Source organism: Prunus mume, linkage group LG3 (assembly GCF_029339155.1).
Source record: "Prunus mume cultivar Tortuosa linkage group LG3, ASM2933915v1, whole genome shotgun sequence".
Classification (NCBI taxonomy): Eukaryota; Viridiplantae; Streptophyta; class Magnoliopsida; order Rosales; family Rosaceae; genus Prunus; species Prunus mume.
Genome location: NC_142700.1, coordinates 26,814,814 through 26,840,309, shown reverse-complemented (window position 1 = coordinate 26,840,309; position 25,496 = coordinate 26,814,814). Strand labels below are relative to the sequence as shown.

The 25,496-nt window shown below is 36.6% G+C and overlaps 2 protein-coding genes across 5 annotated transcripts; both read right to left on the bottom strand.

Moving 5' to 3' along the window:
- Positions 1-57: 57 nt before the first annotated feature.
- Positions 58-9,089, bottom strand: PAD4 (alpha/beta-Hydrolases superfamily protein). The gene is made up of 6 exons (XM_008229308.3): positions 8,947-9,089; positions 8,409-8,781; positions 5,088-5,223; positions 4,545-4,917; positions 1,079-1,783; positions 58-1,000 (listed from the first exon to the last, which is right to left on the bottom strand). Exons 3-6 carry the CDS (start codon positions 5,105-5,107, stop codon positions 164-166), a joined length of 1,935 nt encoding a protein of 644 aa, XP_008227530.2. The 5' UTR covers positions 5,108-5,223; positions 8,409-8,781; positions 8,947-9,089; the 3' UTR covers positions 58-163.
- A 2,563-nt stretch (positions 9,090-11,652) lies between these two features.
- Positions 11,653-16,534, bottom strand: APEM9 (3-phosphoinositide-dependent protein kinase-1). Of its 4 annotated transcripts, none has more exons than XM_089049274.1 (9): positions 16,215-16,534; positions 15,883-15,985; positions 15,700-15,803; positions 15,444-15,611; positions 14,950-15,027; positions 14,508-14,790; positions 13,293-13,645; positions 12,545-12,666; positions 11,949-12,084 (listed from the first exon to the last, which is right to left on the bottom strand). In XM_089049274.1, exons 2-8 carry the CDS (start codon positions 15,931-15,933, stop codon positions 12,591-12,593), a joined length of 1,113 nt encoding a protein of 370 aa, XP_088905400.1. In that variant the 5' UTR covers positions 15,934-15,985; positions 16,215-16,534; the 3' UTR covers positions 11,949-12,084; positions 12,545-12,590. The 4 variants fall into 4 exon arrangements, 3 of the variants coding, with proteins under 3 accessions (XP_008227526.2, XP_008227527.2, XP_088905400.1); XR_016125613.1 differs by having other exon boundaries at positions 11,950-12,084; positions 12,511-12,666; XM_008229304.2 differs by lacking the exon at positions 12,545-12,666 and having other exon boundaries at positions 11,653-12,084.
- Between the last annotated feature and the right edge of the window lie 8,962 nt (positions 16,535-25,496).

The window sequence follows — 25,496 nt, the reverse complement described above, 5'->3', positions numbered from 1 at the left end:
GTTGCCGACTGTGTATACACAGGCGCGCGCACACACACACACACACAAACATATGAATTATTCCGGAAGAATTCATGCCACAGTTAAATTTGAGAACAAGTTAAGCAAGTCAAGTACAGAGTTACAAGCAGCAATCTTTAAACATGCATGTCCAGAATGCAAACTAGGGAACTACTTCCCCACCTCTAAGACTTGGAAATTGTGTAGCACCTCTAAGACTTGGAAATTGTGTAACAGTCCAGAATGAATGTACTGCCGATCTCAATTCTGTCAACTCCTCCAACAATTTTTTGTAGCTTGAATTCTTGGCTACAACGTCTTCGGAGACCTCCTTTCTTTCCACCAGTCTAGCTGCGTACATGTCAAAGTTATTGATACTATCCCACAGCAAAGCCTGCTTCCTTGCATCACTCTCACTTCTAACATTAGCTACACATTCTCTAGCTTCCTCCACCTTGGCCCAAAAGCAGGAATCCTGAGTCAAACCTGCAAATTTGATTCTCTTCCTATTTTCCTCCTCATTAACCCTCTTCTCCCTCCACCACCTGTCGAAAATCTCAAACCTCCTCTCTCTTCCATGCTTCAAGTAATGACCCTTGACAAGGTGCATATTAGACCTATAATATTCAGCAATCTCCAGTGGCTCTACCAGGAGCATGTAAAACTGGGAAGCATTTACCCATTTTGCTCGCCTGTGAAAATTGTGAGGCAGCTCATTTTTGTCCAACATTTCTATCACGCCATTCCAAAATGCAGCAAGTTTGTGGCGGTTCATGTTGACTCTGTGACCCATTTTTGAGAAGCCCCTTTGCCTGAAGGCGTCATAGTACCCTAGTTTCTCATCAGACTTATCACAGGATCCCTTGTACCATTCTATTTCAGCTCTGTAAGGTGTGATCCTGGAGAGCCGAACGGCTAAATCAGCACACTTGAGGTTTGGTGTACGTCCCAATCGCCTCGCTATCTTTAGGCACTCTTTTGCAGGTTCTGAAGCTGATTCCTGAAATTCATTCGACAAGAGATGAATGGAAGGAAAACAGGTTAAATAAATTGGAGAATGATGGTGAAATATTAGTACCTGGCCACTTATTCCCAAGGACTGCAATGCCAATGCAACCCCTGCGTCCCAGCTTGACTGAGGAAGCTCCCCTTGCATGAAGCTTCTCTTGTTCAAAAACTGTGAACAAAACTTGCCAACATATTCTCCGTACTTGAGATGATCCTCAATACAGGAACTGGGGTTACCTGCAGTAAACGTCAAGTACATCATCTTGATGACAGATGCTGCATTGTCCACACAGATAGCCCCCTCTTGTGAGCAAAACAGGTAGTTCCCAAATGGGCAGTAGGAACTAGTTGCTCTCTCTTCCCCTGCTTCTGATGCCACTTGCAAATGAGCGGCTACAAACAGAAACAGCTCAGCTTTTGCCTCGTCTCCAAGCTGCACACCAAGATTTCCAAACTGAGGAGCAGTCCAGTGTTGCATTAAGAGATGCAGTTGGGTGGTGTATGATGCCAATGGAGCAAAGAGTAGCCTCGGCATGATGTCGTGCTTGGAAACCACATGGCAAAAGTTGCCACCCCATCTTTCTCGGAGGATTGCTCTGGAAAGGGACTCATTGCCAAGCAATGGTGAACCAAAGGTAATGCAGAGGACTGAACGGGAAGGGGAGACAGATTGGAGGTAGGAGAGGAGCCAAAGAGCACAGAGTGAGGCAGTTGTTCCTCCTATAGAATGGCCTGTGATGACAATGGACTTGCTATTCTTTGTTACTTCCACCATCTGCACCAGCCATCACCATATATTAATTTTTTGGAGCACTAATCTACTAATCAATGTTACAATTAGAAAGCTAAATCAAAGTGGACAATTTAATCCATTTACTTCGATTTTGATGGCAAATCACAAATCTATGTCCAGTCTGATCCCTGTAGTTTCAGTTTCCATGATTCTAGGCATGTGGTTTACTAGATGTTGCAAGGCCAAGTCACATTTTCGGTTTTTGTCGCTCGGCTTATTTTCCACTTTGATCCTCGTTGTTTCAATTTTGGGAATATTAGGCTTATAGTTTCTTAGAGTTAGCAATCAAGTCCTACAAGTCCAACATTGCTAAGAAATTAAAATGTTATTAGGTGTACAAGGAAAACGTGTATAAGGAAAGATGAATAATATCATAATTGTTATTAGGTGGCTCTAATTCTGAAGGTGAGAGAAAGAGGTTGAAGAGACCTTGAGTAACACTTGCATATGAGAGAAATGATGAATATGAGCCTTGCAAGTATAGTGAGACAAATTATGTAAGGTCAGATGCAAATGGTAATATGAAAAAGCATCTAGCACCAGGAAATGTGGAGGTGGTTTGTGGAGTACATAACCATACTACTTCATTGTATCTTGAAGGTCATTCATTTGCAGGGTGACTTTCTAAAGAACAGAATACCTTGTTGGTGAACATGTCTAAGAGTTGAGCAGTGACATATCTAAAATTGTATGTAGGTGTAAAGAGTGTGCCCAAAAATAGGATTGTTGGGTTCCATTAAGTCACCCTAATGAAGTCTTTCATTTGAACAAAAATAATAATAAATGTTGTAAATAAACTAATTATAAAGTAAATTTTATTAGGGTGTACAAGAACAAGACATACTAGATTTTATAAACAGTGTAATTTTGTGAGGCCAAACTCCTACCTCACCACTAGATATGCTCTAAAGAGACTCCAGATGCATCTATCATAAGAATAAATAATTTTATTTTTCTTAATTTTGGTCATAGAAAGAAATATAATTTATTTTGGCAATTTGTTGACTAAAGATTTTGGCAGTGGGAAAGCAATCTTGTCAACACGACTCGTAAATTTGCTTTATGTTCATTGGTACGAATTGTTCCTTTTGTCAGATTAATAATGCAACAACCAGCCAAACACGCAGGAAAGCCTCCAACCACAATTCAAGGTTCAAACACATAATTCTAATTCTAGCTAATTCCTAATCAACATATAAATGCGACCAAAAAGGGCTAGGGAGGGAGATAAGGGAGAAGTTAAAGTGAATACAAATAAATTGCTTTTAGCTTTTGCTTATTAAAGATTCTTGCTGTAAGGGGCTTGTAGCTTAATCATTCGAGGTTTTCGGTTCGATTCCCCTTCCTTAATGTTGCTTGTAGCAAACCAAAAAAAAATATTCTTGCTAATTTTGTGTTTTGGTGAACACCAATCATTATAAATAAATAAAAAAACATGCTTAAACGAGTTCCAATTTATACTTCAAATACCAAGCAAATGCATGACTGGAAATAGAACTTTTGACGTAGACAATTGAATTCAAGTCTGTCTGGTGGTTGGCATGCAGAGAGAATATTTTCATGGCACTTGATAACTAGCTAAGATTAACTCTCCTTATCTCAAAATATCATATGTGTCTTTTCTTGGACTAAAACGCAAGTGTTCTACGTTATATGCTTTCTTGTGTCGATTTCTCTCATAAAAGTAATTAAGTTACGTGAGAAGAGAGATGAAGCACAAAAATACGACTGCCCCTTGTAGAAATTTTCCCAATCAGAAATATTGAATTGCATCCTGGCCAGTGGCCACTACATGCTTAAAAGTCTGTGTTTGTTCCTTTTTTTTTCTAAGATAACAATCATAGCCTAAAATATCACTTTTGAATTTGGGTGAAAACATTGGAAAATGAGTAGAAAGATATATAACTTTTTGAAATATTTTTGTTGTTTTTTGGCCAGCAGCGGCCGATGCACGCAGCCAACGCGCAGGAGTACAAAAGGGGTTGGAAAAAGAGGCTACTTTGAAAAGTGTCGTGGGCAATAAACTATTCAGAAAGCGAAGTTGTTTATGCTTCTGTATTTTGTTTATTTATTTGTCTTGTCAAATAAAGAACAAATGAAAGCGAAATCCCACTATTACTAAACCTATTGACTTGACTAATTATGATTTATGAACAAATACTTGACTTGTATTTGCAGTTAAACCAATCAAAGGCACTTTATTCAATTTTTAAATCTAATTATGATTTCTTATTAGACATTTATCATTGATTATTAGCATATAATATGCAACAATAATGTTCATATTTGGTTCCACTACTTTACCTTTTTTTCTCGGGATTTCACAAATTGGTTCGTTCTAACATTTACATTTTATTTATAAAGATAAAAATAAAAATTTCCTTCAAGTCCGATACTTTAGATTAGAAAAACTCCAGCATGTACTTTCAAGTGAAAAAATTATAACACACTACGAACTAATTAGGAAATGGCAATACTTGAGGTTTGTTTTTTTCCTTCAAAGAAGCGTTGTAAGAGTTTTTATATAAAATATTATGTTCGAATGGGACTATCTGTAAAAAAAAACTATTCTTTCCCAGTAATAACTATCAGTTTATAAAAAGTAGAATAGAACACAAGAAAAAGGGCTCATATTATAACTAGGGATTGCCTGGGGCGCAAGACAACAAACAAAAAGTAAATACGTGTCGCAATCAAGGCAAAAAAACGAAAAGAAATGCGAGAATGATATCAATTATCTGACCTGGTTTTGGACAGATTGGAAGCAGCCCAGGAAGAGATTGAGCAGCCCTGCATGCACCATGACGGCCTCTTCCTCTCCATTATTATTGGTTAATGGAGAAAAAAGGCCGTGGCCTGCGCTACCCAACGCCACCAGATTCCGGCTGCGTCTCGAATATTCTTCTTCTGATGATGATGATGATGGTGATGATAGTGATGATGTCATAGTTACGTTACTGGAAAAGGCAAAGTAACCGACATCTCCGATTTGGTGGGTTACAAAGCCGCCGTATGGAGCAGCAGCCGCCGTGTTGGCTACGCTGCATAGCTTCCATGCTTCGTTCAGCAAAGGCGTCGAGGCCAAGAAACTTGCCACCATCTCACTGCTCTCAAACCTGCATGAAAATATATATGTGAATATGATTAATTAACGGATCAAAGTCTTCCCCTTTTGTTCAAATATTTCCGAAGAAAATTTCTTGGTCATGATCAAATTCATTATTCATGTGGGTTGGAAAATACAGGTGAGAGAGAGAGAGAGAGAGAGAGAGAGAGAGAGACTTACGGTGAAGCTTCGGTATCCATGAACTGACCGAGTGATTGGCTTCTTCTTCTTCTTTGGGGTCTTTAGCTAAGCCAACCAGAGTGTGAATGCAATTTCGTGCCTAGCTGTACTTTTTATAGGAGATTCCCTATTATACCTAATATAGGAACGCAAAATCCATTTACAACATAACAAAAAGAATTTTAACTTCTTTTAGATTACAAAACTTCCATTGATTTCTTAAAACAAACTCAACCCCAAAACCTCATTAAAAAAAACCCAAAACACTCAACAGGGCATTAAAGTAATTTAATAATCAAAATTAAATTCAATAGAGTCAGCTGTCATTTTTTAGGTTTATTTATAGAAATTAAATGGTGTAGGGTTTATCTATATTATTAATGTTAAGAAAAGGTACATGACTAAATATCTCTTTTTCATAAGATGAGCTTATTAGGGAAATCCTCTGAACAAATCTTCATCATATACGCATGTTATAATCGTAACTGTTAATTTCCTAAATCACAATTTAAAGATCACACTTACAAAACTCAATCGCTTTGCTTGAGGTGCAATTAGTGTAAACTTCCATTATTTTGTGGGGTTTGGTTTTGATCAGTGAGACTAATATTATAATCAATTATACTAGTTAATTGGTTGGGTCTATTCAAGCAAGTCGTTGGCGTGAAAAAGTTTGACTTGCAGACTGCAATACCGTGTGGGGGGTGGGGCACTTATTAGGGATTTGTATGGCTGGCCTTGAGAGTTGCAATTGCATCTAAAATCCAAACCGTAACTTAATTGAGCTTCTACATCAAAACATTTAAAATATTTAAGTCTCATGATTTCTTTACCAAATAACTCATTATACCTTATTATTATTGTTTTTTTTTTCTTTTTCAAGGACCTTTTCATATTCTTGTTGAATTGGTCTTTTGATTTTTCTTTGGGCCACATGAGGCGATTGCTGCTGCTGATATAAACGCGGTTGCTTTAGCGTCTTTAAGTGGGTTGGACTTGGAGGTGAAAACCTTTGTTTTTTTTTGCCCTAATGAACACGCCTCCATGTCATCATCATCCAGGTCAACGCGACTCTACTTATTTGTACATGGCAAAAGTTGCCACCCCATCTTTCTCGGAAAAGGGACTCATTGCCAAGCAATGGTGAACCAAAGGTAATGCAGAGGACTGAACGGGAAGGGGAGACAGATTGGAGGTAGGAGAGGAGCCAAAGAGCACAGAGTGAGGCAGTTGTTCCTCCTATAGAATGGCCTGTGATGACAATGGACTTGCTATTCTTTGTTACTTCCACCATCTGCACCAGCCATCACCATATATTAATTTTTTGGAGCACTAATCTACTAATCAATGTTACAATTAGAAAGCTAAATCAAAGTGGACAATTTAATCCATTTACTTCGATTTTGATGGCAAATCACAAATCTATGTCCAGTCTGATCCCTGTAGTTTCAGTTTCCATGATTCTAGGCATGTGGTTTACTAGATGTTGCAAGGCCAAGTCACATTTTCGGTTTTTGTCGCTCGGCTTATTTTCCACTTTGATCCTCGTTGTTTCAATTTTGGGAATATTAGGCTTATAGTTTCTTAGAGTTAGCAATCAAGTCCTACAAGTCTAACATTGCTAAGAAAAATAAACAGAATTCTTATGTTTTGGGTTGATTGCAAATGTTTTGTGGAGACAAAAGTTCCCTCACATTTAATTTCATTTATTAGTTTGACCATAGGATTATGAATTAATTGCAAGTCAAATCAAACTATGAGATAGAAATTGCCAAAATTCAAATAACATGGACCAAAGTGGAAAATTACAGAACTAAAAATGTTATTTGGCCTTGTTGCAATTTAAGGAAAATGACTTATTTTGTCCATTTTTCAACGGGAACATGTGATACACTTTCACGTCTCTAAAACGTTCGATTAGTCTCACATATCTCATTCATGTGCCAAATTTGTTAAATTTTTTTTGACAAAATGAAGTCGTTGTTTTGAAATCGGAACAATTAGTAGGAAATTTTGATGTTGTTTCACCAAAAAAATAAAAAAGAGTTTGGTTGTAGATGACCAAATTTAACCTAATATTCAATGACACGTTCCACCGTAAAATTGAAAGGAATTCGGTTGTATCAGACCCACCAATATATATTAGTTACTTCAGTAAGTTGTTGTCAACCACAAATTTAATTCAAGATATTACCTTTTTCCTATTAAAGGAACGAAAAAAAAAGGTGACGCCGCTAGTGAAGACAGCAATGTTAGAACATAATGTATAATGAACTACAATGATTAATTCACAACTTATGAGGTAATCATTTTTAGTATTTTTTGTTTTTGTTTTTGTTTTTGTTTTTGTTTTTGTTTGTGTGGAATCATTTTTAGTATCAATAACGTGGCATTAAATTTTAACATTTTAATTTCACATAACATGAGTATTATGTATAGATATTCAAAGGTAAAAATGCCCTAGTTAGATAGGCTCGTGTACACGGAAAGATGAATAATATCATAATTGTTATTAGGTGGTCTAATTCTGAAGGTGAGAGCAAGAGGTTGAAGAGACCTCGAGTAACACTTGCATTATGAGAGAAATGATGAATATGAGCCTTGCAATGATAGTGAGACAAATGATGTAACTTGTAAGGTCATATGCAAATGGTAATATGAAAAAGCATCTAGTATCAAGAAATGTGGAGATGGTTTGTAGAGTACATAACCATATTACTTCATAATATCTTGAAGGTCATTCATTTGCAGGGTGACTTTCTAAAGAATAGAATACCTTGTTGGTGGACATGTCTAAGAGTTGGGCAGTGACATATCTAAAATTGTATGTAGGTGTAAAGAGTGTGTCCAAGAATAGGATTGTTGGGTTCCATTAAGTCACCCTAATGAAGTCTTTCATTTGAACAAAAAATAATAATAAATGTTATAAATAAACTAATTATAAAGTAAATTTTATTAGGGTGTACTAGAACAAGACATACTAGATTTTATAAACAGTGTAATTTTGTGAGGCCAAACTCCTACCTCACCACTAGATATGCTCTAAAGAGACTCCAGATGTATCTATCATAAGAATAAATAATTTTATTTTTCTTAATTTTGGTCATAGAAAGAAATATAATTTATTTTGGCAATTTGTTGACTAAAGATTTTGGCAGTGGGAAAGCGATCTTGTCAACACGACTCGTAAATTTGCTTTTTGTTCATTGGTACGAATTGTTCCTTTTGTCAGATTAATAATGCAACAACCAGCCAAACACGCAGGAAAGCCTCCAACCACAAAAAAGAAAAGAAATGCATGAATGATATCAATTATCTGACCTGGTTTTGGACAGTTTGGAAGCAGCCCAGGAAGAGATTGAGCAGCCCTGCATGCACCATGACGGCCTCTTCCTCTCCATTATTATTGGTTAATGGAGAAAAAAGGCCGTGGCCAGCGCTACCCAACGCCACCAGATTCCTGCTGCGTCTCGAATATTCTTCTTCTTCTGATGATGATGATGGTGATGATAGTGATGATGTCATAGTTACGTTACTGGAAAAGGCAAAGTAACTGACATCTCCGATTTGGTGGGTTACAAAGCCTCCCTATGGAGCAGCAGCCGCCGTGTTGGCTACGCTGCATAGCTTCCATGCCTCGTTCAGCAAAGGCGTCGAGGCCAAGAAACTTGCCACCATCTCACTGCTCTCAAACCTGCATGAAAATATATAAGTATGTATGAATATGATTAATTAACGAATCAAAGTCTTCCCCTTTTTGTTCAAATATTTCCGAAGAAAATTTCTTGGTCATGATCAAATTCATTATTCATGTGGGTTGGAAAATACAGGTGAGAGAGAGAGAGAGAGAGAGAGTTACGGTGAAGCTTCGGTATCCATGAACTGACCGAGTGATTGGCTTCTTCTTCTTCTTTGGGGTCTTTGGCCAAGCCAACCAGAGTGTGAATGCAATTTCGTGCCTATACGCGGTACTTTTTATAGGAGATTCCTTATTATATCTAATATAGGAACCAAAAACTCATTTACAATATAACAAAAAGATTTTTAACTTCTTTTAAATTACAAAATTTCCATTGATTTCTTAAAACAAACCCAATCACAAAACCTCATTAAAAAAAGGGAGTTTCACTAAAACACCCAAAATGGGAGCTGAAATTATAAAAAAACTCAACACCCAAAACACTTTATAAACACACCCAAAACCCATCATTACACACACTCAAAACCTCATTTATAAACACATTCAAAAAATATATAATTATTGATTTTGGGTGTGTTTCTATGTTTAAATAGTGCTTGAGTTTTTTTTAATAAATACATGTCTAGAATTGGGTTTATTTATAAATTTGTAATAAAAAAAACCCAAAACACTCAACATGGCATCAAAGTAATTTAATAATCAAAATTAAATTCAATAGGACTAGCTGTCATTTTTTAGGTTTATTTATAGAAATTAAATGGTGTAGGGTTTATCTATATTATTAATGTTAAGAAAAGATATATGACTAAATATCTCTTTTTCATAAGATGAGCTTATTAGTCAAATCCTCTGAACAAATCTTCACCATATACGCATGTTATAATCGTAACTGTTAATTTCCTAAATCACAATTTAAAGATCACACTTACAAATGCTTGAGGTGCAATTAGTGTAAACTTCCATTATTTTGTGGGGTTTGGTTTTGATCAGTGACACTAATATTATAATCAATTATACTAGTTAATTGGTTGGGTCAATTCAAGCAAGTCGTTGGCGTGTTGCAGATTGCAATACCGTGTGGGGGGTGGGGCACTTATTAGGGATTTGTATGGCTGGCCTTGAGAGTTGCAATTTTATGTGAGCTTCTATAATGAGGAGTTAAAGTGAGGAAGTTATTTGAGGAGACCGATCTGATCATTAAAACATTTAAAATATTTAAGTCTCATGATTTCTTTATATTTGTTGATAGTGAGATTTGATCTCCTCAAATAACCTCCTCACTTTAAGCCCTCATTATAGCCTTTCCATATTATTATTGTTTTTTTATTCTTTTTCAATGACCTTTTCATATTCTTGTTGAATTGGTCTTTTGATTTTTCTTTGGGCCACATGAGGCGATTGCTGCTGCTGATATAAACGCGGTTGCTTTCGCGTCTTTAAGTGGGTTGTTGACTTGGATTTTGGGTGGTGTTTAAAAGCATGTCTTTGTTTTTTTTTAGGCCCTAATGAACAGGCCTCCATGTCATCTCATCATCATCCAGGTCAACGCGACTCTACTTACTTGGATCTCATCTAATGGCAAAGCATGTTTACTAAACTTCGAATCAGAGTAAACATGAATCCATATTAGCACAACCCAATTATATATTTTTAGAAAACAAAGAAAGAATTAAGGCGCTGTACAGTATCCTACTCAAAAAATAAATTCAAAAATTATGATTTTTAAAAAATATGAGTTTTCAAATTGTGATTTTAAGATTTAAAAATTTGTTTGGTATTGAACTCCAAACAATTTTTAAGATCTAAAAAAATTGAAATTAAAATTCGAAAATCAAAAATCCTAGATTCCCAATTTAAAATTAACAAAAGAAAGGAGAGGGGGAGAGAGAGAGAGAGAGAGAGAGAGAGAGAGAGAGAGAGAGGGAGAGGGAGGAAAGAGAGAGCGTGAAGAGAGGGAAGGAGAAATTAAGACGTGAGAGAGATAGCGTGGAGAGAGAAAGAGACAGGAGAGGGAGAGAGAGAGCGTGAAGAGAGGGAGGAGAGATTACGAGGTGAGAGAGACTCCCATTTTGCCCTTGCATTTAACAGAAAAAGTTAACAAAATTTACGGTAGGATTATTTGTCCAAATGAAACTAAAGTTAAAGGACCACGAGAACCATTTTGAAAATTGAAGTACTCAAATGCAAATCAGGTCAAAGCTCAAGGACTAATAAAACGTTTAACCCCAAAAAATAAGTTCAAAAATTATGATTTTTTTAATTTAAAAAATATAAGTTCTTAAATAGTGATTTTAAGATTTAAAAACTTGTTTGGTATTGAACTCCAAACTATTTTTAAAATCTAAAAAAATTCCTAAATTGAAATTAACAAAAGAAAGGGGGGAAGAGAGAGAGAGAGAGAGAGAGAGGGAGAGAGAGAGACGGGAGAGGGAGAGATGTGAGAGAAAGGAGAGAGACGAGAGAGGGAGGAGAAGAGAAAGAGACGGGCGAGGGAGGAGAGAGAGAGAGCGTGAAGAGAGGGAGGAGAGATTACGACGTGAGAGAGAGAGCGTAGAGAGAGGGAGGCGAGAGGAAAAAAATATATATATAACCTCACTTTTTTGGTTTTTAATAACGGGGTGTTTTTGAGTTTTTCTTGGATTTGAGTTTTTAAAAATGGGCTTACCAAACAGGTTTTTGTGGTTTTGAACTTAAAATCTATTTTTGAATTTATAAAATTGGATCCAAGTAGGAATTATTCTCAGTTTTCAGGATTATCCAAAACTAAAAGAGTTTATAGCTATCAATAAACCGGTCATTTGCCTCAACTCAGTAAATGCCATTCGATTTTCTTTCTTTCTTTATGTTGCTGGCTTATGTATAATGTTTCGTTAATTTAAAACTGCAATTCATCTTTGAAACGTACTAAAAAGAGATCATTAAATCTACACGTGATGTGACCTATAAAAACCCAACCAAAACAAAATAGCAAAAATATGGTTTCCTAATCCAACGTCAGAACCTATATTGCACTGGTAAAATAGCACAATCACTGCGAATTTGGTGCATACTAATAGCACTCTTACCAGGTGTTCATACTTATTGCATTTTCACTGAAGAGAATGTTCTGCTGTTAGCGGTTGGTTGTTATAGCAAAGAATCCTCAATGGAGAATGTCTAAAGCTTTATCACTGGCCTGACCTTGTTGCAGTCGCGAGAGGTTGAACAGCAGCTAAAGGATTCACCTGGTATGAAAATGCAAGCTGCCACAAGTCTACCAGAGCATTCTTCATTGATAAAGTTTGTCTCCGAACAATTCTGAATGAAACATAATAATTTAAACATCAAATCCGTAAAGTCTATCAGTGCATTCTCCATTTAGGAAAACCAATAAACAAAACTGAACAAGTAACATATATATATATATATATATATTCAGTAAACAAGTGACGCGTCAGTCATTGGTATAATATCATGATGTCACACCAAAACACCATTCCAATTCTACATGGAGGTGTTACGATAAATAAGCATTCAAATCAATCATGCATACGAACATTAGTGTTGTGTGTCAACGTGCACACAACATGTCCAACAGCCAACTCCTACAAATCTAGACATGCCGAATTGTAATGAGTCTTTTGGATTTATACAACGTAAAATATAACATAGATATCTGTGGTTTGAGCATAAGTTTTCATTGAGAATAATTAATATATATCAAAGCTATTTTGGAATATTAACCTTGCAAAAATTTCTTTGCAAACAATAATAACACCTGAGTAACTCTGCTCTCCTGTTAACATAAATGAAGGTGATTCTCTTCAAGCTTCCAAATGAAGTATTAAGAATGGGTGGACACAAGTGGTGTCCTTCGGAGAAATCAAATTCAAAAAGGTCCTACAAATCAGATATGAACACATTTTCAGTATTATCCTATCAAATTCAATTCTTTATTATATATCATGTGAATCATCCGTATCCACATGAGACACTGACAAATATTCTCCGCTTGTTTGTTGTCATCTAAATAATTTCAAACAATTATCCAGCATTATTAACAATTTTGTATGGCTAAGGAGGTCTCATCCAACTCACTAGTCAAATTTGCACAAGGGAAAGGGGCAACCAGTTGAGTGCAGATAATCAGCGTTCGTAACTAAAAGAAGTATAGAAGTAACAAGTTAAAGTGACCTTTGTTTTTCAAAAAATTACTGAACTGTCCACCCAGGCAGTGACCACAGCATTATCAGAGCAGCGAGAACCAAAAAAAGGCTATTGATTAATTTCATGCAACAGATCCATTTTACCTAAAAAAAGGCTATTGATTAATTTCAGACAACAGGTGCATTTTACCAAAATAAGGATATTGACTAATTTCATGAAAACAAGTGAATTTACCATACAGAAGCTAACCCATGTCTAGGCGGTAACTATCTTAGATGATGACTAGAGGGAATGGAACCAATATCATCACCATGGACATTGAATGCATACATGTTGACTATGAAGAGAGAATATCTCACCTCTTTATGGTAGCTTGTTTCCTCCGGAAAACATAATATATGAGCAGAATCAAGAAGCCCAGGACAATCTTTCCATTAGATATTACCACCCGAGAACTTCCAAATTTCAGAGTGATGGTACGGAACCACCAGAAACATGGTTCCAATCTTTTAGATAAATTAAAAACTGCTTGGTTCTTAGCAGTGTCTCCCTTTGGGGGGTATTTGGTTTTTGGATATCCGTCTGGCACAGTTATCTGCTGCAAACATGATGAATGAGCTTCATTGTCGCCCACCAGCAAAGATGAGAAGGTACCTTGTGAGGAATTAGTGGCTTTAACAGAATGCAATGAGTGTAATCTTCTCAGAAGTACCTAGGAAAACACATGGAAGAAACTGAAGTGGTATCAATTTCTTTTAACCTAAAAATTCGATCAACTGAATATACCATTTTAAATTAAGTTAAATAATGCAACTTAGCAATATGTCAATAATTCAAGAAAAGAAAGAAGTTAAAGGACACTGTCATATCACATGGGAAGAAAACTTCTTCAATAAGTGAGTGAGCCACACTTGTACTCAATAAGGAGTGCTACTCACCACGTAAAAATGGCAGAGACATAGTACTCCCATAAATAGACTAATATAAAAAGTGAAAGGTTTTGCATTTATTTGGACTGTTTCCAGTTCTCAAAATAATTTAAAACCACATGACCTTTTCACTTCGTCGAAAAAGAAATATGTTACTCAATTACCGCATATGAGTAACAGGAAATATGTGAAACAATACTGAAATTAAATTTGATGACAGCTTGGGGTTGGACCACTGAGTGTCTTGCGAAATTCAGTGGCGTAGCACAAAGAATAGGATACGCAACATGATCTCAACTTGTTATAAGGAAAAAGCTCATTTTTCAAGCACTAAGTTCAACCAGAAAATGTCTTATGTACTTGTGTGTGTCTAAAGACCCTTTCAGCAGACAGAAAGGCGTTGCCCTTCTAACATTGTAGAGACTGTGTCTTCTGAATCTCAGTCAAACCATATCTAGACAACAGAGTTTCTCTAGCATGACACTGCTATTTGTCTCCAATTTCACAAAGAAAGGCCTTCTAAAAATAAAACAAAAAGCAAAGAAGAGTGAAATTTGTATAGACATAGAGTGAACTTAACCAATAATACCACTTCAATTAATTCTCGTGGTACAGAATCAAACATATGATGCGTAGATTATTTACCTGTCTTCTGTCCTCAGGTAATTTAGCATTCTCGACCCAAGAGGATGCAAGGTCAACATCATTCAAAATGGTTCCCAGAAGTTTCAGAACATAGACCTCAACAACTTCTAGATACTTATCAACTCCCAAAAGAAAAGGCCCATCACGTTTTTCCGTGTAATCTGCATTTTCTTCTGTACCAATAAGAACATATTGTTCATCGACAAAAGTCCACCTGCTAAGGAACTCTTCCAGAAATTCTTGAACACCAAGAGAGTGCCCTTCTGACATATAAAAACATATCCTGAAAAACAAATTCAGACAGAAATTTTGAAGACCACAATTTCCAATGATGCTTTTAGAATCAAACAATATGAAATCGACAAACTTCCAAAAAGGCATTTTAAATACTTATCAAACAATGAATCCGAATATGGATAACTTGAGCTGGAGATAAGAGTACCCAGTGAGAAGAACTTGAACAGGGATAGTAGGAACAAAAGCAAATAATAGTTTGAGCTCGTGCATAATTTCTGATGTCCTGCATCAACCCAAATTAAGTCACATTCATTATGAAAAAGGATAACTAGGAGAATTTCTTAAAGATAAACAATCAATAAGCAGTTGAAATGGAATAGAATTTTAAAATAACAAAGAATCTGCAGTTGGGTAACAGCAGGATGAATGTATTCCAAAGAACACATTACTTTTGAACTACATATAAAGCCCACTAAATCATTAACTTCCTTGGAAATTTATAAAAATCTCAGCCATAGTAATTTACATCAATTCTGAAGTGATTGCATAATATATAGAAATTACCTAAAGGAAAAGACTGAAAAAGAATTTAACATACACAATGAAAGGAGTAAAAATGTGATTTTAGATATTTTCAGCGGTGCAATCAATCAATTCCACAAAGATTGAAGCTACACTTAAAAGAATAGATGAACATACCTTCCAAGTTCTCTTAAGGATTGGACAAGCACCATACCAGCCGATTCCAACATGTCATACAATTCAAAATGGTCTGTGGCTTCAAGGCCTTCACTATGTTTAGAAAGACGCTTCAAAATAGAGGAGGCTGATGACGCTGCCTCCTCATACATTGAGCAAACAAGGTAGCTGAAAATTATCACAATAAACAATTGGAGACAGAATAGGAGATAGTATTGTATTATAAAATGGGTAATGAAATTAAAGCAAAACTGACCTCTCGGAAAGCTCAATTTCTTCCCAGATTGCAGGGTCGGAGCCTTTGGAACTCATCTCCATTTCACAGTCCTTCTCTGACTTGCCTTGTGAACCGGATTCTACCTGTTGAAATTGAATCAAATGGGGCATTGAATATACCAAATATTAACTTTTGCATGACAACACGTTGCTCAATGCGTACCTCGGTTGAAGACGAGCAATTGCTCCGACTCTCAATCGCCTCAGTCTTCATTCTCAATCGCACGGAAACCTAGTCCCTGGACAGAGCTGGAAATTCAGAGATTCTGTGGAGAAATGTGGAAGTTTGAGGAATGCCACTTGAAATTTTAAGCTATGTACACAAGATTACTGAGTGAATATTAATAAATTCTATAATCAGGGCCCCCCCAAAAAAAAAGTAATGAACACCCCTTTGCATATAATCGATTTTCCTGTAATCATAAGTTTCTCAATAGTGTAAAAGAAGCAAATGTATGAATAAAAGCACAGAAGAGGGAAAAAGAGAAGAAGTACCTGATAGAGTTGGAGAAGGTTGCGAATTCTGTCCTAGTGTTGGAGGTTTCTGCAGACTTTATCGAGGCCGTTATGCATACAAGTTACAACCTTCTATTCTATTGCGCAATTCATACTGATGCTCAAATCGGACTCACAAACAGGAGTGGAGGGAAGGGAACCCAATATTGAGGGAGGGGAGAGAGAAGAAACTGAGGAAGAAGAACGTGCAGGAAGAAAACGAGAGGGGGTAACTGTCTCGTGAGAAATCTCTTTTTGGGTCAAGAAACTGAATTTGTTTTACTCTCCATTAACCCTTCTTTTGAATAAAAGAATTAAAAATTATATAGAATTCTAAAATAATGGGCAGATTTTTATCATTTCAATTTTTGGCAATAGACGATTTTAGTGTTTGGATTTATGTATGTCGAATTTTGTAAATGACAGAATGGAAATTGTGAAATGACGTCTATTTTGGTGGAAATTAAATTTAGAAAAATTTCTCAATTTATCAAAAAGTTGACTTTGGGGTTGATTTTGTGTTTCTATGTTTAAATAGTGCTTGGGTTTTTATAAATACATGTCTAGGATTGGGTTTATTTATAAATTTGTATTTAATAAATTCTGTGCTTAAATTGCTAAACACATGAATTGTTAATTTCTCCTCTTAAATTCCTGACTTTTAGCTAAATTTTGAATTATTTTTTCTCATCCAAACGGAGGGTAATGATAGAAAATTGGATGGTTTTAAAGTGAGATGACAAATCATGGATTTTGAAAAATTGTGGTGACATTTCTCTTAAATTTTTCTTTAAGGTGACAAATTGAAACTGTGCTATAAGTTTAGGTGATATCGCTACAAAAATCCCTTTATTTTATATTTTAAATATTTTTACTTCTACGTAATGATTTCTTACATTGTTACTCACATTTTATTAAATTGCTAGCCCCCTTGAGCGTCCCAATTGATTTTTTTAAAAGAAAAAGAAGAAAACCAATTGTAAGTGATTTGGCTTTGGTGACAGCTTGTAAGCAACACTTGCACACAACAAGGGATAGTGAATGAGATATTTTGCTTGATATAGAGATCTCTCCTTCTCCTCTCCCATCTTGAGAGTCATTAGCTCATCCTTACTCGAAATTAGACCTGACAATATCGTACACGACCCTTTAACACGACACGTATTTGCAAAAACAAATTTAGTATTCAGGTCCAGGTTATCGTGTCATGTTGATATCGTGTTGACTCGTTAGCCACATGTTAAGCTAACGGATCGTGTCGTCTCAATTCGCGAATATCCGTTAACCCATTAAGCTCAAGGGTATTTTTGTAAATTTATATCCTTTTTCTTCTTTCTCCTTCTCTTTCTTTTCTTTCATCTCTTCCTCCCTCATTCCCCCAACTCTCCCATTGTCTTTCTCTCTGTAAGTTTCTTGTCTTTTTATTATTTTTCTCAGAAACTAAACATAGCTTTCTTTTTTGTTCCTCTCTCTCTCTCTCTCACTGTGACACCCTTTCTCTCCTCCTCTTTTAGCGAACCTTCTCTCTCACTGGTTGTTGATTTTATCTTCTTTTTTTTCAATTTTTTTATGGGTTTTGCTGCCAATTTGCATATATCATTTAACTCCAATTGCGATTTATTGGTTTTAATTTATTATGTTTTGTGAAATTTTGGTTCTATGGATCTGGGATGGTATTTTGTGAAGTTGAGAGGGTGCTGTGATTAATGTGTATTTTGTTAAAAGTTATTTAGTTCAGTTTGATTAGTTTTTTAAATTAAATAATGTTGACATGGCCATGTAGAGACCAAGTCAAGCTGGAGTCCTAGAATGTAGAAGTTGTGGTTTAGTTTGTTCACCACGTTCAAATTTGCTTCCGTTGCTTAAGGTAGTTGAACTCCACAAAATCTGCACTTGTGTGTTAGTGGTTATTGTGGAGATTGTTATTTTGTAAGCTTTGTTTTTCAGATATATCTAAGAGAGGAAAACTGCAGTATCCTTGTACTGTGAAATACGTTTGTTCAAAGAATCCTTTTACGTTTAAGTTAATTTCAGTTTCTCAAATTATTTGTGTCGTGTGATTCGCGAATTGTAACGGGTGGTGTTTGCGTTTGACATTTTCCACTTATTTTCTTATTGTGTCATGTCGTGTCAACCGGTTAAGAAAATCGGATTTATACGAACACTACAAACATGACATGAATGCTAGGTGTTGAACACAAAAAATTACATGACAAGGAACAGGGCCCAGGATAAAAGCCCAAGACGTGAAGGTTTATCTTTAAGGTTGTTGATTGTTCCTTCTAGAAATTAAAAAGGAGATAAGGTCAGTTTTCAAAAGAAATATAAAATAAAACAAATAAAAAATAAGAGGTGGGAAGAGATCGTGTTTATCCTTTGCAACTCCTTACAGCAGAGAGGCCGCCCACTTAGCAAACGTGCTTCCCCAACTGCTATTCATCTTTTGCCTATAAAAGTCATGAACGTACATAGGCAAAAAAGGCAGAGGCGAGAAGTCTGGAGAGAAAATGAAGAGGTTGTTGGGATTCTGATTGAGGAGGAAGAAAAAGAGAGGAGCAAAAAACAAAAGGCAAAAACGCAGAAAAGAGAAAACATAGAAAGGCTACACAGAAGAAAAATACCAAAACTGCTGCAGAAACAAGCAAAGAAGACACAAAGTTCAGTCACAAATACCATTTGAGAAGGTATAAACTAATTCATTTGAGTATCCTTTTCCGTACAACTAACTTGAAGGTAAAAAAATGTGTGTGAGACCATTGTACAGAAGCGTGAAATTCCTCCATGTTTGATATCAAGAAATGTATGATATCAAGAGAGGTCTCAACAATGAAAAATGTAAACAAATCCTCTCAAATTGGCAGTAATCATGCTATTTACACAGAGAGGTCCCGCAAGGACCTCTCTGTTGTGAATGCATGGGAGCAAAATTGACATGAGTTTAGCACTAAAGAGAGAATTATGTGTTATTGGAGAGTAGAAAAGGTGTCCAGGTAAGAGAGGAAGGGTTTTTAAGTAGGTTTGGCTGAGAAAGAAGGGGGAGAAAAGGAAATAGTGGCTTGAGTGCTTCTTCCGGCAGCTTGACAGTGATGACTCACTGTTAGAACAATCTGCCAAAAGAGGAAAAATGGGGAAGAAGGGTGAATAGTGCACGAAATGGCTGGATTTTGCAAGTAAGAGAGGAAGCTTGCTCTCTGGTTGTGGATGATTTTTGTTGGGTAGAAGAGACCCTATTTATAGCCGCTGGAAGCCATATTTTTCCAAGAAACCCTATTGGCTTCCATCCCATTTTGCCAAGTTTTTCCCTTCCTTTCTCCCCTCATCCCTTCAATCATCCTATTTTGGTGAAATCTACTCTGCTCTTTCGCACAAAATCAGGAGATTTGGGAGCTTAAGGCCTTTTTTCCCGTAGCCTTCCTAGTGATGAATTCCTATTTTCAGATATCTCATTTTCTCCCTTTCTTTTCCTCCTTCATAGTCAGATCTGATAAAGGAAAGAGCTTTAGTATACTTGCTGGTTCGAAGGGTGGCTCTTTGCGTGCCAATATCTTTTGTTTCTTTGGATGTTTTGCTTGAAAGCTTGTTCCTTCCCTCCCAGCAGCCTACGTGGTCTTCCCAGCTCCATCCAAGGCTTTGTCTTTCAATCAAATGTTGGAGCCTTTACTGCCCTCTTATTTCTAATTTGTATGGGCTTTCAACCTACCAAACAAATGAGCTAATCTCATCAAATATTGGGCTATATGGGTTAATTTTAGTGGGCCATCTTGCTTGGGTTTTTTGGTTGGGTTATTTTGGTTGGGTTATTCTCCCTTTTTGTGCTTACCCATATGTTTGGGCCTAAGAAATGGGCTTGGGTTCCGAGGCTCCCAAGCCACTCAGAACCTCTATTTCTCGGCCCATCAATGGGCCTCATGACAACTTATTACCATCCGTATCATAACCCACTCAAGCAAGCCCCGGACATTTAAGTGGCTTGGGCCCACTTAGGCTTGTAGCGTGGTTGGGTGTGACATAACAATGTTTGGCATGGCATGTTGCTTGGCATGTCTTTCAATTATGATGCTTGACGGGATAATGAGCATGGATTTGTAGAACTAACGCATTTTACAATCTTAATTTTGATTCCTAGCACGATAGATTATTTATTTGGAATGGCACACGAAGTGTGATTCATGCACGGTAAATCTTTGCGTGCTCCAAATTGGGTTTTTTCTCAATAATATATCGTTTTGGGCCGAGAATATATTCGGGCCCAATTGTGAATTTTTTGGGCCTCAACAACCCTTTAACTAAGTGCTTTCAATTCTATATGGCAAATGGGTTGTGTTTGCCATGTTCGTGTCAACCCGCTTTTCTTAACTAGTTGACATGACATGACCTATTAAGTAAATGGGTGGAAAGTACCTAATACTAACACGACTCGTTGCAATTCGTGAATGATAAGAAATGACACGTTAAGAATAAAAAAATGATAAAAAAAATAAATAGATAAACCAAAGGAAAAAAAATGTCAAACATTACTACTTCTACGATGAGTGTCCCTTACATCTCCCTCCCGAAATTTCAAAAACCCATAACCACCACCACTTAAGAAAAGGCCTTTGGTCTTTGCCATTATAGATTTGCATTTCTCCACAACAAAAAATTCAAAGCAGAGAGAAAGACAGAGAGACAGAGAGAGAAATGACACTGACAGGATCCATTAGCTTAATAGGTGTCTAACGGGTCCACTCATTTTCAGCCTGACTCGATAAGTCCAACCCGAATACTGATTTTTTCGTGTGAATTCGTGTCGTATGTGTTAGTGTATCATGGACAATATTGTCAAGTCTACTTCCAATTTTTGTTTATTATGAGTCATAACTCAACCTTTTTCCTACACTACATGTACCAAACATTGTACCTTGGATATAAAATATATAAGTAGTGTTCTCATGTTCCTAGAACACTTAGTGCTTGCAATGTAACATTCCAACCCTAATTTAAGTATTCGTTTAATTTAATAAATTATGAAATTTCAATTTTACCCCTAGGGATAGGGTTAATTTGGTCACTTTTTAATCTGATAGGATTTTGGGGAAATGAATGTACCATGACGTATATCGCGTCGAGATGAGTCCGTAGACATGTAGTGGGCTCGAATTGAAGTTGTAACGAAAAAGTTGAGATGAACAGAAGCATAATGGCATAATCGTAAATATTTCAAAGTCGGTTTTTAAAATCAGATTTTTTAATCTTCTTTTCTCTCTCTCTCTCTCTCCTCCCCCATGCGAAACAGACCCCACCCCGACAAGACGACAACCCTATTTTTGGACCACCACAGCTTCATCTGGCCACCATTTTGGGTGGTACCAATCCCAAAAGAACCATCTCTACTCCCTTTACCAGCCCTACCCCTCAATGGCCCCACTGTCGTTGGAAACTCGAAAAATTGACCGGTTTTCTAAAAACTTCCACCGCTCGTTCCGGCGATTCCGGCCACCAATTTCTTCAATGTCGGTATGCTTTTTCATCCTCTCAATGTGTTCTAGTTTATGGTTGCATTGATTAGGATCAATTTCTGCATTTCAAAACTCAAATTATCACTTAAAGTTTGGCCAATTTTCAGCTAGTGTTTCTGGCAAGTTCCAGTCACTTTTTTGCCATGGTCCAAGAACAAAAGTTGCTCCACTCATTGTCTTGATCATGTAGGTATAGGTCTTGACCGACGGTTTGGATATTTTTCACTCACCAGAATTTCTCTAGACACCAACGCGCTGCTGGCGCATGTAGCAGAGGCGTGGGCACTATTTAGGTGAACCATTTGGTCCTAAAATGATCCCCATATCGTCCCGAGCATGACGGTATGCTCGGATTTGAATTTGGTTATTGTTTGACCATCAATCGCATTATGCATATTAGGTGTTATCCTGGTTCTATATGTTCGGACTGTTGGATCAACTTCATTTTCATATATGTTGATCTAGGCATCTCTAGGATTTGGTAGGAATTCACAGATTGAGAATCGGAGTCCCGGATGCTCCGATTCAATGACTTAAAGTTTGCATTAAACGGTAACCGTCCGATCGTGAGTGATCCGACCTTTTGATTCGGACCAAACTTGCAGGATATGTATAATAAACCTAGTGAAAGCCACAAGAACTTTTGGATCAGAAATCCGAGGTCGTGGGCAGTGACGGACCCAGGATCCGAACCTGTAGGGTCATAGTGTAAATGTTCCAAAGAAAATTTAAGAATGGGTTATTTTTCTTATCTATTTTTTCTCTTCCAAATTTTATTCCTTTCTTGGACAAATATACTTTGAATGATTTCGATTTGTCATTTTTTTATGTATGTTTTTAGTAATTTCAATTCGTAAAATTTCAAGCCAAAATTTTATTGTGTAGACTTTTTTGTAATATTGGTTTTAGCACTGTTAGAAAAACAAGCCAAAAATTTATTGGGTTAGATATTTTGCCAGAACATCTGGCTCCAATCTGTTGGTTACTGCATTTTGTTCTAATTACAATGAAGAAAAACAAGTTTTTTTTTGTTTGTGTGGAGAAATTCTTAAGTGTTAAATAGTGGTGATAAAACCATGTTGTGGTCATCCTTAGATAAAATTACAAGTAAAGCTCATCATTCATGGATTCTAATTTCGAAGCCAATCATTGGAATTTGGGAGGAATAAATAATAATAAATGGAAAAAAGTTGACTGGCTAATTCCAACAACAAAACAGGTTAAAAAGATTAAAAAGAAAACGCACCAAGTAAGGGTCGAACCTACGACTTTCTGCTCAAGAAACAGATGTGGGAAAATGGAAGGATACGAAAGGGTTTTTTATTTTAAAATTTTTTGGGCCAAAACGACGTCGCTTTGCCTGTGGTGTTTTAAAAGAAAAAACGCGCTATGCGCTACTTCTTCTTCCTCCTGCGCACAGCTTCTTCCCTCTTCCTCTTAGGCAAAATATCAAGCACTTGGAGGGCAATTCAAGGGGTCACACAACCAGCTCAAGTGGACTTCCAAGCCTATTTCCATGGCTTCCATTGGGTCGTTTGACCCCAGTGACCCCACCGTGGGTCCGTCTCTGGATGTGGGCCCTTTGGGCCCGGTTGACCCAATTTGGAAAGTTTGACCACTCGGTTGACCAAGCATCTTGAAAGGCTATTCCACCATTTGAAACACATAGTCGGACCTTAAGAACATCTTGTCCGTCATACACACTCTGAATCCCGAGAAATTAGGATTTTGTTTTAAAGTTCTCGTTCGAAGCGTTTGTTATTAATTTAGTCTTCGATTCTTAAATAGGTACCCCGGCACCTCGTACTTAGCAAACCAGACCCTATCAGGGTCACACAGTGTCAGACTTCTTGGGAGTGGTCTTTGTTTTGAAAGTGTATTATTTTTTATAGATTGAATTAATATGCATTAAAAATGGATTGTTCTAACTATGTGATATATATATATATATATATATTGCTTAATATTGGAAGTTTGACTATTTTGATATTTGAGAATCATGGTTGTTTTGAATATGGATTTTATGTTTTGAGAAGTTGTAATTCATACTGTGATGTAGTAATTGGGCAAAAGATTAATATGAGTTCATGGTATTTTGTTGATTATTATGTGAATATGCAATTGCACCATACTAAGTACCCTCCCCTGGTTACTGTACCCATACGTGGCGTTGGATTATCCGATGTGTGATAAAATAGTCTGCGCACATAGGACTTAGTGATTGGATTTGGCCACATGGCGTTGGAATTTCCAGCATGTGTGCTGTAGAGTGTTAGTTCCCCGGTTGGACAGCTCATCCCTAGACGCATGGTAGAAAGTTGAAACCCTGCGGGCTAGTCAAACAATCCCCCTATTGGATTGTTTCCCCAGTACTCAACTTGGTGCGATATTATCTTCCATACATATATAATATAGATATTATATTATTCGTATACTTATGGAATCTAGGGTGTATATATATATATATGTATAGTATGAGTTATCGTAACTTATATGTATATATATATATAAGTATAAGTGGATTATTTTTAAGTCATTCTTACATATTCCGTTTCATAATCCTATGATTCGGGGACAGGTTGGGTTAAAGTCAAAGGCATGACTTGGATGTTATTATATGATATCGAGGAAGTGAGAATACTTTGGTTTCACAATGATTACGTAGTAGTAGTATCAATTGCATGTTTTAGCATTATTTTCCAAACGGTGGGATTAGTATGTTGTTTTCAAATATAACCAAACTCCTTTTTTTTCTTCCACTCACACTTTTTGTTTTGCGCCCAGGCAGTAGATAGTCCTGAGTCATGAAGCCGTATCCAACTGTGAACAATGAGCCAGAGCTTGTGTAGGGCAACTTCTGTTTATTTCTATTCCGCTAAACTTTATTTTTTTCGTTTATAAACTGAATTTTGTTAGATATCCTCTAATGTCGCCCATACTAGGGTTGATTGTAAGGTGGGAGACCATTGATGTTAATTGCATAATACTAGCTTGTGCATGCTACCTGCTAAGTTGAATAACTATGTTTTTAACAAGTTGAAAATATTTGGGAATGTCCATTTTTCAAGGGACACTCTGCCAAAATTTCGGCAAAAGGTCTAATGTCTTCAATAAGTGAGCCCGACATCAGTATAATGTCGGATAATCCATAGGATTCGTCCCTGATTCCGAGGAATTCGGGGCGGGTAATGTCATGCAACCACAATCATATGATGTACTTGGTTCATTGAACTCAAGGACTTGATGTTTCAAGTGTTGAGTTGAGTTTTCATCGTTTGGGACTTTGTGAAATGGACTCTAATCCAATCCCTTGTGATGTCTTAGACCCTCTATCCCATGAAAATATTTTAGTTAATGAATCTGCCAAATTTTGACATGATCCTGCAAAATTGATGGTTAGAACCCCATCACTTATCAGTTGACTCACATAACTGTGTTATAGTCCAATGTGTCTAGACTTTCCATTATATACTTGGCAATAAGCCTTTGATAGTGTTGCTTGACTATCATAATGTATAGAGATAAGAGGCATTGGCTTTGGCCATAATGGTATATCTATCATTAGATTTCTAAGCCATTATGCTTCTTTACTACAAGTGGCTAAGGCTATATGACTCAACTGCCATGGTGGAATCTAAAATGCATGTATGTTTCTTTGAGCCCCAAGGCATGGCACCTCCACCAAGTGTGAAAATCTAGCCACTTGTGGATTTATGATCTTCATAAGCATTTATCCAATTGGCATCCGTATATCCTTCCAAAACTGTAGGATATCCATTATACC